The sequence below is a fragment of the Camelus bactrianus genome, chromosome 12, assembly GCF_048773025.1.
Source record: "Camelus bactrianus isolate YW-2024 breed Bactrian camel chromosome 12, ASM4877302v1, whole genome shotgun sequence".
NCBI lineage: Eukaryota > Metazoa > Chordata > Mammalia > Artiodactyla > Camelidae > Camelus > Camelus bactrianus.
This window is the reverse complement of record NC_133550.1, coordinates 35,332,344-35,348,703: the sequence shown is the minus strand read 5'-3', so window position 1 is coordinate 35,348,703 and position 16,360 is coordinate 35,332,344. Positions and strand designations below refer to the sequence as shown.

General features: G+C 39.5%; 1 protein-coding gene across 5 annotated transcripts in view; it reads left to right on the top strand.

Moving 5' to 3' along the window:
• The window catches only part of NR1H4 (nuclear receptor subfamily 1 group H member 4), a 64,919-nt gene that overhangs the window by 31,615 nt on the left and 16,944 nt on the right, over positions 1–16,360 (top strand). For 3 of the 5 annotated variants that reach the window (XM_074375233.1, XM_074375234.1, XM_010962779.3), the window contains 4 exons: positions 10,962–11,114; positions 13,037–13,170; positions 14,849–14,947; positions 15,462–15,561. In XM_074375233.1, the coding sequence (XP_074231334.1) occupies positions 10,962–11,114; positions 13,037–13,170; positions 14,849–14,947; positions 15,462–15,561 (486 nt within the window). The remainder of the gene's footprint in view (positions 1–10,961; positions 11,115–13,036; positions 13,171–14,848; positions 14,948–15,461; positions 15,562–16,360) is intronic. The other 2 variants (XM_074375235.1, XM_074375232.1) reach the window with 1 other exon arrangement.

Sequence of the window (16,360 nt, the reverse complement as noted above, 5' to 3'; positions counted from 1 at the left end):
CAGAGCCCATGTTCTACATCACCGGTTGGCAATGCTTTTTGGTAAAGAGATGGGTAGTAAATACTGTAGGCTTTGCACCGTAGAGGTCTTTGTTGGAATTACACAACTCTGCAAACTCAGCCACATAAGAAAGGGGCCTGGCTGTGGCTTTATTTAGCCTACAAAAATAGGCAGGAAAATAAAAAATAGGCAATGGGACAGACAGACCCCTGTTCTAGGCCAGTGACTCTCGGGGGTTAGTGTCAGAATTGACTGGAGACTGTAGTGGAGAGCCCACCACTCAGGGTGTGGTGCGTGAGAAAAATAACCTTATTTTATATAACTGGATTTAATTCAATTTCAAGCCGTGGTGGAAACTTTGTTTCATCAATTCAGTATTACTCTACTCAGTTCTTCTGAGGTTTTGTTTGAGTTCCAGATTATGTAGCGTCTGGAGGGATTGGGCCCTGGGGGTGGGGCTCTGGTTCTTGGTGCTGTTGACACAGTCTGGCATTTGTTGGGTGCTGCCCTCTCTGGTCTTCAGTCACTGATGGGAAAGGTCTCTGAAGCACCATCCTGGCTTCCCGAGCACACTCCTCCTTCCTGTCTGGCCCCGCCTTCTTCCCTGCTGCTTGGGTAGGTGGGTTCCTGATGCTGCTGCTGTGTCTCAGTGAAATGCCTGGCTGCCCAGAGAAACCATGTGGCCATTTCATCTGCTCCTATGCCTCGCTGGGTGCAGGGAATCCTGAGGGCCTCTCCAGGAAAGATTCCAAGAATTCCTCTATTCTAGGATTTCCAAATGGAGTTTCTACAGAACCCAATCCTAGGACTCAGTCTGAGGATTAGAGGTGGGAGGGGTAGAGCTCAGGACCTTCTCAGATACTTAACATGTCTTAGCTCTTTGATTGCCTCTCCCAACTTGGGGAAATTTTGTTGGTGTCGGCAATCCTGAGGCTTAGGCTTTGGTGACTGAAAAGCCAATACTTGGCTTCTTTGTGCTTTTTATATGTTCTCCAAAGAAAACAAATGAAAATCAGCTTAGAGAATGAGAAGGAGGTGCACAGAAGAGGGCAGAGTACAAGTAAAAGAACCAGTGTCCCGGGCTAGGCAGGCCTAACAGCTTGGCCAACTTGGTTCCCCAGCCCCACACCACATGGATATGTGCACTTAACCAGATGCAAAACGAATTTCACTCCATAACTTTCCATCACGGAGTGTGGGCTCTGGCATTTAACAGGCATGCATTGAATCTAGGCTCTGTACTTCTTGGCTGGGTAAGCAAGTCACTTACTGTAGTAGCCAAAGTTGAACAAAATAAAGCAGAAACCAAATTTCAAGCAGTGAGGAATTAATACCGGAGACGTTGGAAGGACAGAGGAGCAGGTTCTGTACTGAGTCTCCAAGAGGATGTTCAGAGCCACACTGCAGAACTTGGCTTGCCAGGGCAGTTGTTATTCAAGAAGATATGGGGTCAGGAAGCTAACACAGGAACTGTTGACTCTGGGAAGATGGCACCTTAGCTGCCATTTAGGGATCAGAAAGCTACCTTCACTGCAAGGTACCTTCACTACAGGCTCCAGAGCCGTGGTATGCCTGCTAAATCTGTCCACGTAAAAAATGAATGCCCTGTGTCTAGTCTCTCAGTGCCCTGTGTCTAGTCTCTCAGTGCCCTGGAAGCTGGCAACTGGAAACCAGGATGCTGCCACAGCAAAACTCCATAGTCCTGCAGCAGAAACAACAGAAGCACAGCTCTTGCTTCACTTCCACTTTTCAAGTATCTTACAAGAGCATCTGTTTGGCAGAGCTGAAGTCACATCCACAATGTTAGTGGCAAGGGAATCTGGGAAAGATTGTGTTCAGTTGTCCTGCCTTTGCAGTAGAGGATGCACACATCCAGCCAGCCAATCCTTAGTTGACAGAGTGCATAACTTCCCTGAGCCTCCAATCTGCAAGTTAAGGATAGTATCTATTTCACAGGGCCTTTGTGAGGATTCAGTAAAATTTTTATGTGTAAAGATCCTGGTACCCCTCTTACCTTAGGATTTTACTGCAGCTCTCTCATAAATGTGATACACACACATGAGAAAATTTTTTTAGAACTTAAAAACCAAATAAAGATCATGGTTAAACTTCCTGATTTCACCGATCTCTGTATCTGTTTGTTAGAAATATTTTAATTTTTCTGAATGTTTTATTTGTCATAGGTATTTATGGTATTATGAGGTAAATTCTGATTTTTCTTAAGTAACGACTGCAGAACACAAGCATAATGCTGGGTGACAATGACTGCCGTTTCCTCGGCGCTAGATTAAATCGAGAGCTTTCCCTCCCCCTCAGTTATCAGTGGAGCATATGGAAATGTGCTGATGTCTGGATGAATTTTGATTCAAACCTCAGACCTCAGCTCGCAAAACTGATCTGCATCTGACTAGCTGGATATTTGAAATGGCTGCATTCCCAAATAGGTCAGTGTCACTCACAATTGTCTCCATGCCAGGAGAGTATACCCCTGTCAGAAGAGAATGGTAGCATCTGTAAAAGGCATTTTATGAGTAAATGGGTAATGTTTCATCCTTTTGAATATATGTTTATGTAAGGTAGCGAACCAGCATTAAATTTAGTTCTGAAGCTTTAGAAAAGATTCTAGAATTATTGAAATAATTCTGGTGTGTAAAATAGATGTAGAGTGTTTCCAGTGGGCCTTTTGTTTATGAGTCAGACTCATGTATAAACTTACAGAAATCCTATTTGATTTTGACGTCTGTTTTATAAAATATAATAACGATCCTAATGAACTCTATAGGTCAAATCATCTTAGAGTGGGGTACAAGAGTTGGGGTTGAAACTATTTCACTGCATTGGAAGCCTTTTGTAATAAGTGTTACGAAAATTTTGGGGAGAGTAGGACTCTGAGGCAGACAACGTAGATTCCAACCCAGCTGGTTCTCTTCCCAACTCTTCCAAGTGCCTCAATGTCTCTGGGCTTCAGGCTCCTTACCTGTAAAGTGAGGATAATGGTAAAGATGAGGAGGAGGAGGGTGAGATGATGATATTGGCAACGTGATGATAACAGATAAATAACATACATCATGTGATTATTCTGTGCAGTTTTTTTCTGGAGACTTTACATGTACTAACTCATTTCATCTTCAAGAAAACCCTTTGTCCCAGAGATAACCAATCTTAGTGTTTGATGTATGTCTTTTCAAACTTATTTTCATGTAGTATAGACATATATAACTAAAAAATGTATAAACAAATCTGAAGGAAAAAAACTCTTTGAGGGAGATTTAAATAAGGTCATGTGTGTAAAGCAATTAACATAATACTTGCCAATGGGAAACTCTCAGTAAATGTCTGCTATTATTACTATTATCATTGGGTTTCCATAAAGAAAAAAATGAGACATTGTTTTTAAATCATCTAGCTCTGTACCTGGCACACTTGAGTGCTCAATAAGCATTAGCTATTGTTATTTCATTGATGAATCTTTATTATTTTTATTATTATTGTTATTCTTCTGTTCATCCAGCCTCCTTGATTTGGATCATGTGGTATCTTTAAAACTATCTGTCTTCTTATTAATTAACTAATTAAGCCTCTAGCTCCTGGGAGTTTGAATAATTAATTCAGTTTTTTTTTCAGCAAATATTATTAAGTACTGACTGTATACCAGATGCTATTCTAAGCATAAGAGATGCAGTGGTGAACAAAACAGATGAAATTCCTGCTCTCACAGTCACCAGGAAAATGGTTTACACAACTGAGCTAAAACAGACAAAAAGAAAAATCAGTACAACAAACAAAAAAGATTAAAAAATACAAAAGCAATAAAATTGTATCTAAAAGAATGTAAAGGAAAAAAATGATAAAAGGGTGATTTCCAGTGGATAAAAATTGATATTTCAAATAAATATAGGGCAATGATGTAAGACATAGTGAAGACAGTAAAAATTAGATTTAATAAGAAAAAATGTATAAACTAAATATAAGCGATATATAAATATGAAAGTAATGACTAAAGGAAACTCTAGTTGGTATAAGCCTCTAGTTCTGGGGAGTTTGCCTGCCTGGGAGTTTAAACACCTGCAAAGCCAAACTCCTGCAAAACAACATTACCCCTATCTTCATTCTCCCAAAGACAGCCCAGGGCCAGGGTAGGGGGTGAGGGTGACAGTGGATTTTTTTCTTTCAACTCCTTTAGACAACTTCATCATTTAAAACATTTTGTCAAAACAATGAGTACATGTGATTCAAAAGTCAAATGGTAGAAAGGCCCCTGTCCAACCATTTCCACCTTGAATTCTGCTCCCCAGAGGCAACCACTGGTAACTACTTGTGTTTTTGCTTTTTGTGTTTTGCATTTTGGTTTTTGGTACTTAGGATAGTCTTTCCACAGAACCATCTCCCTGCCTTACAAACAGAATTAAATGTTGAGAAGGATACAGTTTTTTTACTAAGATTCCTTTATTATGCTTTTAATATTCATGGGATTAGTAGTCATAGCCCTCTTTTATTTCTGATGCTAGTAATTTGTGTCTTCTCTCTTTTTTTATGGATAGCCTTGCTGGAGATTTTTCAATTTTATTAATCTTTTCAAAGAACCAGCTTTGGTTTCCCTGACTTTCACTATTGTTTTCCTATTTTTAATTTTATTGATTCCTGCTCTGACTTTTTATTATTTTCTCTTCTTCAGCTTACTTTGGATTTAATTTGCTCTTTTCTGATTTCCTAAGGTGAAACTTAGATTATGGATTTTAGGTATTTCTTCTTTTCCAATATATGCAATTAATGCTATGAATTTTACCTCTAAGCACTGCTTTTGCTATATCCTACAAATTTTGATCAGTTGTATTTCATTTTCATTTAGCTAATTTTTACTTTCTTCCTTTTGTAGTCACCTCTATACCTTAGATTTACTTTATGTGTAACCTTTCAGAAATGCTTTGTTACTAAAACAGGTAGGACTAAGTGTAAGACATATTATATTTCTGTATTTCTCTAATCAAATTTAATCTTTCCCAGGCTCATAGCCTCCCTGGCTGATGAGAAATTCCACTGGGGTTATGTTTGGGGATGCTCTTTTCCGCAGGAACATGCACAACTCTTTGGGGTCTTACACAGGGTGGAGTGTTTCGGTATCAGTTGATATGCTCCTTGTCCGACTTTGAAATGGTCCCTTGAGAGTGGAGAACTCAGCCACCTCTTGACATGGGTATTTTATCCCAAGGTTTCCAAAGTCATAGTTGTTGGTATCTTCCTGTTCCCATGTCAGAGCCATCCCATTAAAGATCTGTCACTTCTCTAGAGGTACTTTGTGGGTACTGGTCCAATGCTCACAGAACCTGTGAGACTCATCCCATTCTCAGGCTCTGAGGAAGTTCCCCATACCTCTTTCCAGCTAAGCTCCCTCTGCTCCCCCAACTCTAAAAGCGTTGACCTCTACCTCCATCATCTTTGAGATGATACAGTGTAACCCTTTCAATGAAAACAAAAGCCTTATACAAGAGTTACCTTTATCTAGACATCTTTATCTGGACAACTTCAGCTTTTGTCTTAGCGCTTGAGCATAAGAAGGTGGTTACCCTCCTGGGATGGGAAAGAAAGGCAAAAAGAAAAGAACAATAGGAGCCAGTACAGAGCACACATGAATTGCTTGATAAATCATCCTTTCACATTAAAATTCCTAAAATTGTTGAAAAAAATACACATTCATGGACTCAAACTAGGGAAGATAATGATTCTCTGTTATAGGCTGGACAGTTTCCACCATAGACACTGTAGTGGCAAAAGTAAGTGCTGAAAAAGTCAGGTAGACATTTTTTTGTGGCTCCCTAAGAGATTAAGAAGAAAAAAACCTAAAAGCAACAATTAGTAAGAATAGTCAGGATAAATTTCATCAACTGCATTTCAAAAGTTTGGAAGTTTGCTTTTTCAAAAACAACCATCTAAAACAGCTCCTACCAAGTGATCAGGAGTCTATTATCAAGTTCTAAAAATTTTCAGCAAGCAACTCAAGGAGAAGAATTGAGATCCTAAAGTCTAAGAAATGTGCAGTGGGGGCCAAAGCTTACCTGGTTTACTATTGGCAGCCCTGCTCTTCAGTTTGGGCTACTTTGCAGCTTTCTATCTGTGACACAGAGGTGGAAAAGACAGCTGGGGGTGGGGAGTGAGGGTGGGATGTTTCTGAAGAAGTTTTGGAGATAGAGAAGAAACTGTGGAGCACTTCACATGCAGTATGGGGTTTGGGGAGATGAGTGTTGAAAGACAGTTTTTAGGAATGTAAGCTCCTTACTAGAAGGACAGCATAATCCAGTGATATAGAGCATAGAGTTTGGAACTGAGCCTATCAGAGTTCAAATCTGAGTTCTATCATTTACTATCTGTAGGACCTTGAGCAAATTACTTAATTTCTGTGTAACTCTGTCTCCTTATCTGTAAGAGGGAGATAAGAATAAGCTCTACCTCATAGGATTGTTATGAATGTTAGGTGAAACGCCATGTGCGAAGTGTTTAAAAGTGCCTAATACGAAGTTAAGTCATATAAGTGGGTGGTAGAGTCCTTTTTATCCTACGATGTGCTGAGGCAGAACTAAAAGTTGAATCTAGTTCATGTTGGACATAAAGTTGCTCAGCTCTGTGTGTTGGTTACTGTTTAAACAGCAAGGAGACCCTTAAAGGTGTAAACACAAACCAACATTTTATTGATTTCAAAGTAATAGGTAGTCTATTGCCAGTCTCTGGAGTCTGGTGTGTGCGTGTGTGTTTGTGTGTGCACGTGAGCACACACACACATTTGTATGTATGAGTTGGGAATAGAGTGTTGTACATGGGTTCTATCCGTATAAAGAAGCAGAAAAGCAGGATGTGCAATATTCTGCATAATTGACAGCTTCATTGTACCACCCGATAGCTATTCGCCTGCCACCCCAGGAATCCTAGTGCTACACAAGCCTAGGATGGCAGTGCCAGCCCTGTCTACTCATCTTTTATAACCAGGGAGCCTCTGTTCCTTAGTGAATTTCCTTTCCATTCATTTTCAAATGACTTTTCTGATACAGGCATTGTTGAATATGCACAAGATAGAGGCAGAGGTATGTGATGGATGGATTTGCATAAGTATAAACACGGTATATGTACCCATATTTAAGTGATATAGTGATAATATTGTGTTGCCATCTCCGAGTGAATGCTAATTAATTCAGCTATTGAGATGATAATGATTTCTTTCTCAGTTAATACCAGAGTAGAAAAAACCATGCAGAATTGTCCTAATGCTGTTCCTTTGACTCATCTTGGAATAAGGAATTTTATTTCCGTTAATTATTAAGCTATCAGTATCTATCATGGTTTTAAAGGGAATTGTTCCTGGGAGAGGCTGAAGATTAGCGGAAAGATTGACTGAGATAGGCTAAAGTGGTCATTGAGCTCAATGATTTGGTACCGGGAAAATAATTTTTCTTTTTTCGCCAGTAGTTTCTTTTGAAATGCATGATTTGCTATTTGCACTCCCAACATCAACACTGATCTGAAGCACAGTCTTTTTCTTTTTACACTTGATGTGGTTGGATTTGACATTTAGGAAAACGGTAATATCTTTCCCACTGAAAGTTACACCAGCTGACAAATTCACAAGCAAGTCTATGACTTTTTGAACCTTGTCATCTCTAACTTTTTTTTCTGCCTTTGTTTTCATATTGAGTTAGTTATCAAGTCCTGAATGATCCTTTGTTTCCTCCTCCCTGTTCTCACCTTCCTTCCTCTTACCTATCTAGTTCAAGCATTGATCACCTCTGGCTGGTAACAGTCCCCTGCCTCTAGTTGTGAGTCTCCCTGTCCCACCTTTCTTGACTTTGCACCAAGAATCCTTCCCAACATGCTGGTTAGGTCAAAACCTTCTAAAATCTCTCTCTCTCTCTCTGTTCGGTAAAGACTCAACTCCTTTGCTTGGTGTTCAAGGGCATTTAACCCTATTCTGTCCCACTACACACCCTCATCCATCTACTGCTAATTCTCCCCACACTCTCCCCTCCCATCACGGTGTATTCTCTACTCTTCCTTGAAATTTCCATAACTCCGTGCCTTTGCTCATTTCCCAGAATGTCCTTCCTTCCTCACAATCCATGTTTCAAAAACCTACTTATTCTCTAAGATTCAACTCAAATTTTACTTCCGTTGTTAATTCTTCTCTGATTCCCTCTACTTGGAATTAATCAGGGTCATCCTCAGCCCATATAATGCCCTTTTGTCAAGACACTAGACTTCTAGCTGTTGGGAAACTGTCATAGTATACTTATTTTACTAGAACACTTTTTATTGCCTTCTGCTGGGAAAACTGGCATAACAAATGTGCAGATCTCCAAGTCTGTGATGGAATTGCTGTCTCCCATTTAACATGGAACAACCTTCACAAGCATTTAGCATGACCATGAAATGATCACCTTTTCATCTACATTCCAATAATTTATTAAATAATTAACTGTCCTATCATTCTATCTTGTATTATGCTGTGAATTAACTTGTCTTCCCACTAAGTTGGAAGCTCTGAGGACAAGGAATGTGTTCTTCACTTTGCTGTCTCCCCGATCAGAGAATGCAGCTTTCAGATAGTAGGTAGTTAATATTAGGTTACTCTACTCTCTTGTGCCCCAGGGCAGGCAATTACAGCATGGTGGTTAAAAGTGTGGACTTTGGTGCATGGCTACCTGGATTTGAATCTTTCTAGTCCACTAATTAACCATGTGACCATGAACAAAGTACTTAACCTCTCTGTACCTTTTTTCTTCATCTATAATATGGGACACATAGTATTATCTTCATGATAAAATTGATGTGAAGATTACATAACTAAATGCAGGTAAAGTGGTTAGAACAACAGCTGGTAGATTCTTAATTAATGTCAGCTTTTATTCCAACAGGCTGTTAAAATAGGAAGGACACTGCTGTCTCAAATTTGGCAGAGGCATGGAGACAGTAAATCCTATTTTCCAGAGAGCCCATCTTGTGGTGGGCAGTCAAGAACTAGTTAAATACCTCACCTACTTTGAGGCCATGAAGTGGGCAGGAATTCGAAATTAGAGAGCAGTCTTTAAAGGGATTGGAACATGTAACTAGGGTGCTAGGAATCCCATATCCTCATTGCACAGGGAGGGGTGAGGGGTGTGGGTGTCTGTCCCTTGGGGCCACCACTGGAGAGTTAGAAAAAGGTGTCCCTGTTCCCCAGATAAAATCTGTACACTAAGGAGGCCCTGCAGCCACAGGCCCATGGAGGTGTCTTCAACAGAATCACTCAAGAAGACTGATATGTATCACCTGCAACTGAGGGGCACGGGAGATTAGTGACTGACTTTCACCTGAGATGTTGAAAAGGCAGGAGGGAGGGTGGATGACTGCTCATGGATAAGTGGGAGTTTTCTCTGAGTTTGTTGGACCAGAGAAAGGCAACATGGGGTTAAGTCCACGCCAAGAGGGCCACATGGAGGTACCTCCGGAATAAAGAGGATGGAGGTCAATTGCCAAATATTCAGATACTGAAGGAGATACAAGCCATGGGCCTCATCAAGGAACTGCGGAGGAAAGTATCCCAGTGGTGGGCGGAGCTTTCAAAAGAACCCAACCCATGGGAGAAATTTCAGAAACTTGCTAGGTACAAACCAGCTTCTAACAACACCAAGCAAGTAAATGTTACAAACCAAACTTGGGTCTGCTTGCCCATGTGCAATAAAGCCAATCTATTGACACCGGGTTGTGGTGAAGGAAAATGCAGCATTTATTGTAAAGGAGGTTCACTTGTGCTCTAAAACCCGAACTCCCTGCTGAGGGTTTCACCAAAGCATTTTTAAAGGCCAGGTGAGTAAGGGGAAGGTATGTGATCAGCGCGTGCTGAATTCTCTGATTGGTGAGGTAACAAGGCGGTGTCACAGGGGTTAACGTTATCAGTCCTTGGTGGAGGGGGTGGGTTGCTTTGTGCTCATGGTCATCAAGTAGCTAACGTCTTCCATTTGGTGGGGGTTTTCACATTCCATACAATGACTCAGGAAATGTGCATCAGATCAGTACTTAAGATCTAGGTACTTCTGGGGAGCTAAAGCAGAGGATATGCGGGAAGGGTGTGCTGGGAAAAGCCCTGCAGGGTCCTGCTCGGTTACGTGAGGGGTTTCCTATCACTTCTTCCCCTGCCCCTGACAATCCTCTCCTTTTTCACCACTCCACCTTGACTCTGGAAGTGTCAGGAACTATGGCCACGTAGTTCCACGGACAAGGGAGGAAGAGGAGAAGCAGAAAGGAAGCCAGTCTCCTCCCTAGCTCTAGAGAGCTGAACTGTAGCAGCTGTAGTTGTGGCTACATCCTCTCAGGAAGATGTTTGCTCTTAAACCAAGGTTGGCATTTTTATCATTATACCAAACTGGGTATAAGTACTGAATTGAAATCTTAAATGTGACCTCTCCCTGTCTGCCTGAAAAACAGCTGCTTGTTTCCTGAGATGTGGCTCAACATTCACTTCCGAGTCTAACCTCTGCATCCAGAACTGATCATTCAGTCAGCCTCTCTGCCCCAGCGCAGCCCCAGAACATGGAATTTCACTTGTCTGGTTGTTTGCATCTCTTTGTCCTGAACCAATCTGTAAACTGTAAGAGGACAAGGAATGATTTATTCACCTCTGCACCACCAGCACCTAGAGCTCATTAGCACATAATTGTCTCCCAATAAAGATACATGAGTGAAAGCCATCTATCTTTAAGAACAAATTACGATCTTTCCTAAGAGAGGCTGTAATTCAAATGTGTCTTTATTTTTGAGAGGTAAATTAAAACCAGCAGACATCCGGACCATGCAGGGCAGGTAAAAGTACCTTTGTCACCAGTATGCTCAAGAGTGGCCAGGGTGCCCTGAGGGGTTCGTGAGAAGATGATCTGGCATCTCTCAATCCTAGTGTGTTTTTCTGAGAAGTTGTTAGGAGGCTTCTTTTCTATGTTCCACAGGTTTCTTCAGGAGGAGCATTACCAAAAACGCCGTGTACAAGTGTAAAAATGGAGGCAACTGTGTGATGGACATGTACATGAGAAGGAAGTGCCAAGAGTGTCGACTCAGGAAATGCAAAGAGATGGGAATGTTGGCTGAATGTATGTATACAGGTATTCGCATCAAGCAATTAAATACCACTAAAAATCTCTTAAGGAGGCAGACGTCAGGTAATTCACACGATTAGAATGGTATGTCATGTATTAAAGAAGGGACTTACTAAGTCATCTATGTTCTTGAAAAGGGTAATGAACCACTGAAATTGTCCCAACTGTCAGCTAAAGAGCATTTTAGTTACCTGAAAAAAAAACAGCTGTGTTTTGTTGTTCATTGTTGCAATGAATTATATGTGAAGTGAAATGACATTAATATACAGCTGAAATAATGTGTTTTAATAAGCTACAAAGAATGACAGTCCAAAAGTTTCCCCCAAGCATGATTTAATATCCTTCTTAATTACTGTTCAATTAGCATAAAAATTCAGTTGTGGGAAAAATTAAGAATGCTTTATAAGGTATAACTGCCTCTGAATTGTCTAAATAGATTTTTAAACCAAGTCATTTTATTAAGATTCCTTCTCTTGGTGCAGCTTTGAACCAATCTGTATAGGTTTACACAGGAAATTAACTACTCCGAGTTTTAATATAATTTGGTCCTTCAATCAGATAAAGAGACACTGTATTAACTGCTGGCTTTGTGAGAAACCGTAATCTTCATCAAAGTTTGGAATGCATGCTAGTATATAACATATTAATTTTTTATTCTGCAAATTCTACAGACCACTCAGATTCTGAGATATGTCCTGTTCCTCCTCAAAACACAAATAGACAAACAAACGTCACCAAGGAGATGATAACATTCAGAGAGGGAATGCCACATGAAATAAAAGCCTCTGGAAGGTGACTCCAGTTCTATTGTTCCCGAACTGCAGGCAACTGGGATGGACCCAAAGAAATAATGCGTGCAGGAGGGGGAAAAAAATAGGTCAGTGTAAATAATCCAGCTCTGGATGGATGAAAGTTTTATAGCGGCCGATCACAATCTCCTCTTAGCATCTATGAAACAAGAGACTGAAGTAGGGGCTACGACTGGAATCCAATCTGGCAGTGGAAACCCTTACTCCATCCTGGGTGGGTCATGTTCCTTACCACTTAAATATGAACCTGTTCCAGCAAAGCCCTGAGGACATTCTTCGTGACTCCTCCTATAAGAGTCTATAATATTATTTATGAACACAAACTCATGTAGTAACAGATACAGGAGCTTTTGTATGGTCCTATAAAATAAATGCCCTAGACAAAGAAATTCCTGAAACTTAGTTTCACTGACATTGAGAGAATGAGGAAGTTAAATGGGAACATGGGAGATTATTGCACGTTATTCAGTAGTTCTATTTAAGTGTAAATTCACAATGATATTGTATGATTATTCAAAAGAAAATTACAAAGTCCCCTTGAGTTATTTTCATCTTTAACTAGATTCTCAATAATTTATACAGTGCTGAAAATTAACAAGACTTAACATTTTCTCTGAAGAATATTGACATCATTTTACCCAACACGCTTACTCTTGTGTTTAATGTGAAATTGAATATACTTCTTATGGTACAGTTATGTAAACATCAGTGAAAAATAATATTAATTCTATGTTTTGAAGCACTAGCTTTCAAGATCCCGTAGACTAGGAAGAGGGATTGTGTCATTCATCTTTTTTATTGAATACCTTGCATTTGTACAATGCTTTTCTGTTACAAATTCTATGCATAAAGCTCATTTTAATAAAGTAACCTGATGACATTTAATCTACACAAAACTCTGTGGGGTAAATACTATTCCCATTTTACCAATGAAGAAACTGAGACTCACAGAGGATATGTTTCTTGTTCAAGGCCAAATCTTAAAATGTCAGTCGGGCTAGAATTAGCTCTGTGCCAAATGGCAAGGGAGCCCTTCTGAGCCGACTCCACTTCAGCAGCCTCGTGATCACACCCCCAGCAGGACTTTCTGTGGTTAGTGAAGTCTCTCTGTTTTTTCAGGCTTGTTAACTGAAATTCAGTGTAAGTCTAAGCGACTGAGGAAAAACGTGAAGCAGCATGCAGACCAGACCATTAATGAGGACAGTGAAGGACGTGACTTGCGGCAAGTGACCTCGACAACTAAGTCATGCAGGGTAATGACGGGCTATGGTATCTGCCAAAGCCAGGGCCGCTGAGCATCTAGAATATAGTGACATGGGCAGGGGGCTTTCATACTAGGGCCACCGCCACAAGCAGAGTTTCATTTCAAGTGTGCATTAAGTGGGTTTCTTCTTTGCTTTTTCATCAAGAGAATAATACCTGCTGCATTGTAAAAATTCAAACACGTATCTTCATCATCCTGACTCTACTCCATTCCTGATGCCCAGGGTTAACCAGTGGAGTCATTTGGGGTATAAAGCGAACTTTTCAAACTGAGTTTTAATGACCATTTTTTCCCTGTCATTGAGAAGGGAGGCTCAGACTGGAAAGGATGTGGACTCAATAGAGGCTTTTGGATTAGTCATTATCAGGGGATGAAACAGGATGGATACACATTTGCAGGTCAATAAGAAAGGCCTTGCCCACTGAGGTTGCAGATCACTCAAGAAATCCTTTGAGCTACTTGGGACAAAATAGAGGAACAGCATCTTGGAGGTTTAGCTAAACACATTGTGATAATGCATAGGACATTTGGAGGAATTTTAATTTGCCATTAGTTGAAAAACCAATAGTCCATGATTGTTCAAGTGACACCCTTCTCAATATTCATTATACTACTGACAGAGAAAACTTCATTCACATTTAGTTTTGCAAATATGTTATTTTGTATTCACTTCAGAAAAAAATAATTTTATAGAAAAAGTGCAGTTGGCCCTTGAGCAACAGGAGGAAGGGCGGGGTGCTAGAGGTGCCCACCCTCATACAGCTGAAATATAACTTCTCAGACTGGCCCTCCAGTAAACTCAGTTCTGCGGATTCAACCAACCGTGGACCCTATAGTGTAGTAGTACATTTTTGGTGAAACAAAGTCACATATAAGCAGACCCATGCAGTTCAAATCCCAGGTTGTTCAAGGGTCGACTGCATTATTTTGCCATATTTCTTCATCGATAACACTGGTAAAGGAAGCAAAAAGTTGACACAATTATTCACATGCGTCAAAAGATGCTAGTAAGGGTGAAAGAGGTGTTTGGGTCTGAATTGTCCAGATTGATGACTCACTACTTCAGGGGTTGGCAAACTTTTTTCTGTAAAGGGCCAGATATTTTAGGCCTTGGCCACATGGTCTCTATGAGAACTGCTCAACTCTGCCATGTTACTGCAAAAGCAGCATAGATAATACGTGAACAATGAGTGTGGTTGTATTGTAAAAAGTTTGCAAAACCAGGTGGAGTTGGCTCTTAGGCTGCATTTGGTTGACTTGTGTTCCACATGACCATACTTACATGGATTCTCCATTTTTTATGTGGGAACTTGTCTTTAGTTATGTTTAAACCTTGAACTTTCACTAACTTCTCTGTGAATGGGTCCAATAGGCTTCATATTTAGCTTATTATTTATTCACAAGAGATACATGAGAGGAATATTTTGTTATTCCTACTTTATAGATAGGAAAATTAGCTACTTGGGACAAATTTAGTAAAATGTGATATGGCTGGAACAAGGACCCAGAGAAAACAATTACAAATTATAACAGAGCACATAGTTTCTGCCATATTTATGGCTTTTTTCAACAATTTCTGCTAGTGGTTTACTCCAGATGAGTGTACATATAGAAAAAATGCCTTATAACCACCCTCCCTAACATCTTTTATTTTTTTGCCAGTGTAGGAGAAAACTGAACTCACCCCAGATCAACAGAATCTTCTTCATTATATTATGGATTCATATAGCAAGCAGAGGATGCCTCAGGAAATAACAAATAAAATTGTATGTACAATAGCTGAAAATACATGGGCTGAAAGTCAGTATTTGCTAGAGCTTTTACTACTTTGGAGATGAAATTTTTAAAATATTTTATTTATTTATTTATTCTTGTATTATTTAATTATTTTATTTTGGCAAGGGGAGGGAGGAGGTAATTAGGTTTATTTATTATTATGGAAGAAACTGGGGATTGAACCCAGGACCTCGAGCATCCTAAGCATGCACTCCACCACTTGAGCTATACCCTCCACAAGATGAAATTTTTATATGAATATCTTACTTTAAAATGATTAGGGCTTAGAATTTATGTTATACATTTAAACTTTTGGCACATTAAACAAAGAGTAAGAAGTCTCATGTCTAGCTTGGTAATAGTAATTGTTCTCCAAGGATCTGAAAAACATGAGCTGGGTCTGAAATTTTATTATCTAAATATGATTCTATGCTCTAATAATTTTATATTGATTTCTCCTTCTACCTGCTTATTAATCATTTGCTCTTTTTTCTTAAAATTTAGTTAAAAGAAGAATTCAGTGCAGAAGAAAATTTTCTCATTTTAACTGAAATGGCTACCAGTCATGTACAGATTCTCGTAGAATTCACAAAAAAACTGCCAGGTATTTTTACATGTGGTCACTTCCCTGCTACACTGAGCAATATTCTTGTGACATTGAGAGGCAACTCTGTTCATTTTAAAGTGGAAATCATCTCACATCTGCTTTAAATGAATGTGTCTAATTACTATAGACATGAAATATTAGAGCCAGACAGGATATTTTAATTGTTTATAATAATTCTCCAAATTGATAGATTAAAAAATTGAGACTTTGCAAAATTGTCATGTATCTCTTATATTCATTTAGTAAGCATTTTTTGGTACCTACTATATACTAAATACCTAGCAATTACTTTCAAGGAGAGTGATTAAAGGCTAAAATAAAAGAAAAAAATACACAAAGTGCTGTTTGAACAGAGAGAAATTGGTTCCTAATTATATCTGAGAAAGATGGAGAGGCTTCAGAAAGAATAATATTTGAGTTGGGTTTAAAAGAAAAAAAAGGAGTTTTCTGGGTGGTATGAAAGAGAAGGGGCATTCTAAATCAAAAGATTTGCTTGTGAAAATGTAATGAGGCATGAACAAGAATAGGATTATTAGAGATGGGGGAGAAAATTCTGTGTGGCTGTAGTATAACGTCTGTGGTGGGCTCCTTGGTTGGACATAACGTAAGTTGGCACCAGACTGATAAGGACCTAAATGAGGAATTTAACCCTTATCCCCTGAATGGTAAAGAGTTTTGAGTGGCTTTTTAAATTTTTTTTGATAGAAACATGATGAGATTTATGCTATAGAGTTTTATTGAGTTTGTATAAGATGGATTTGAACCAGAAGGTACTGGAGGCACGGAGGATTAGTTA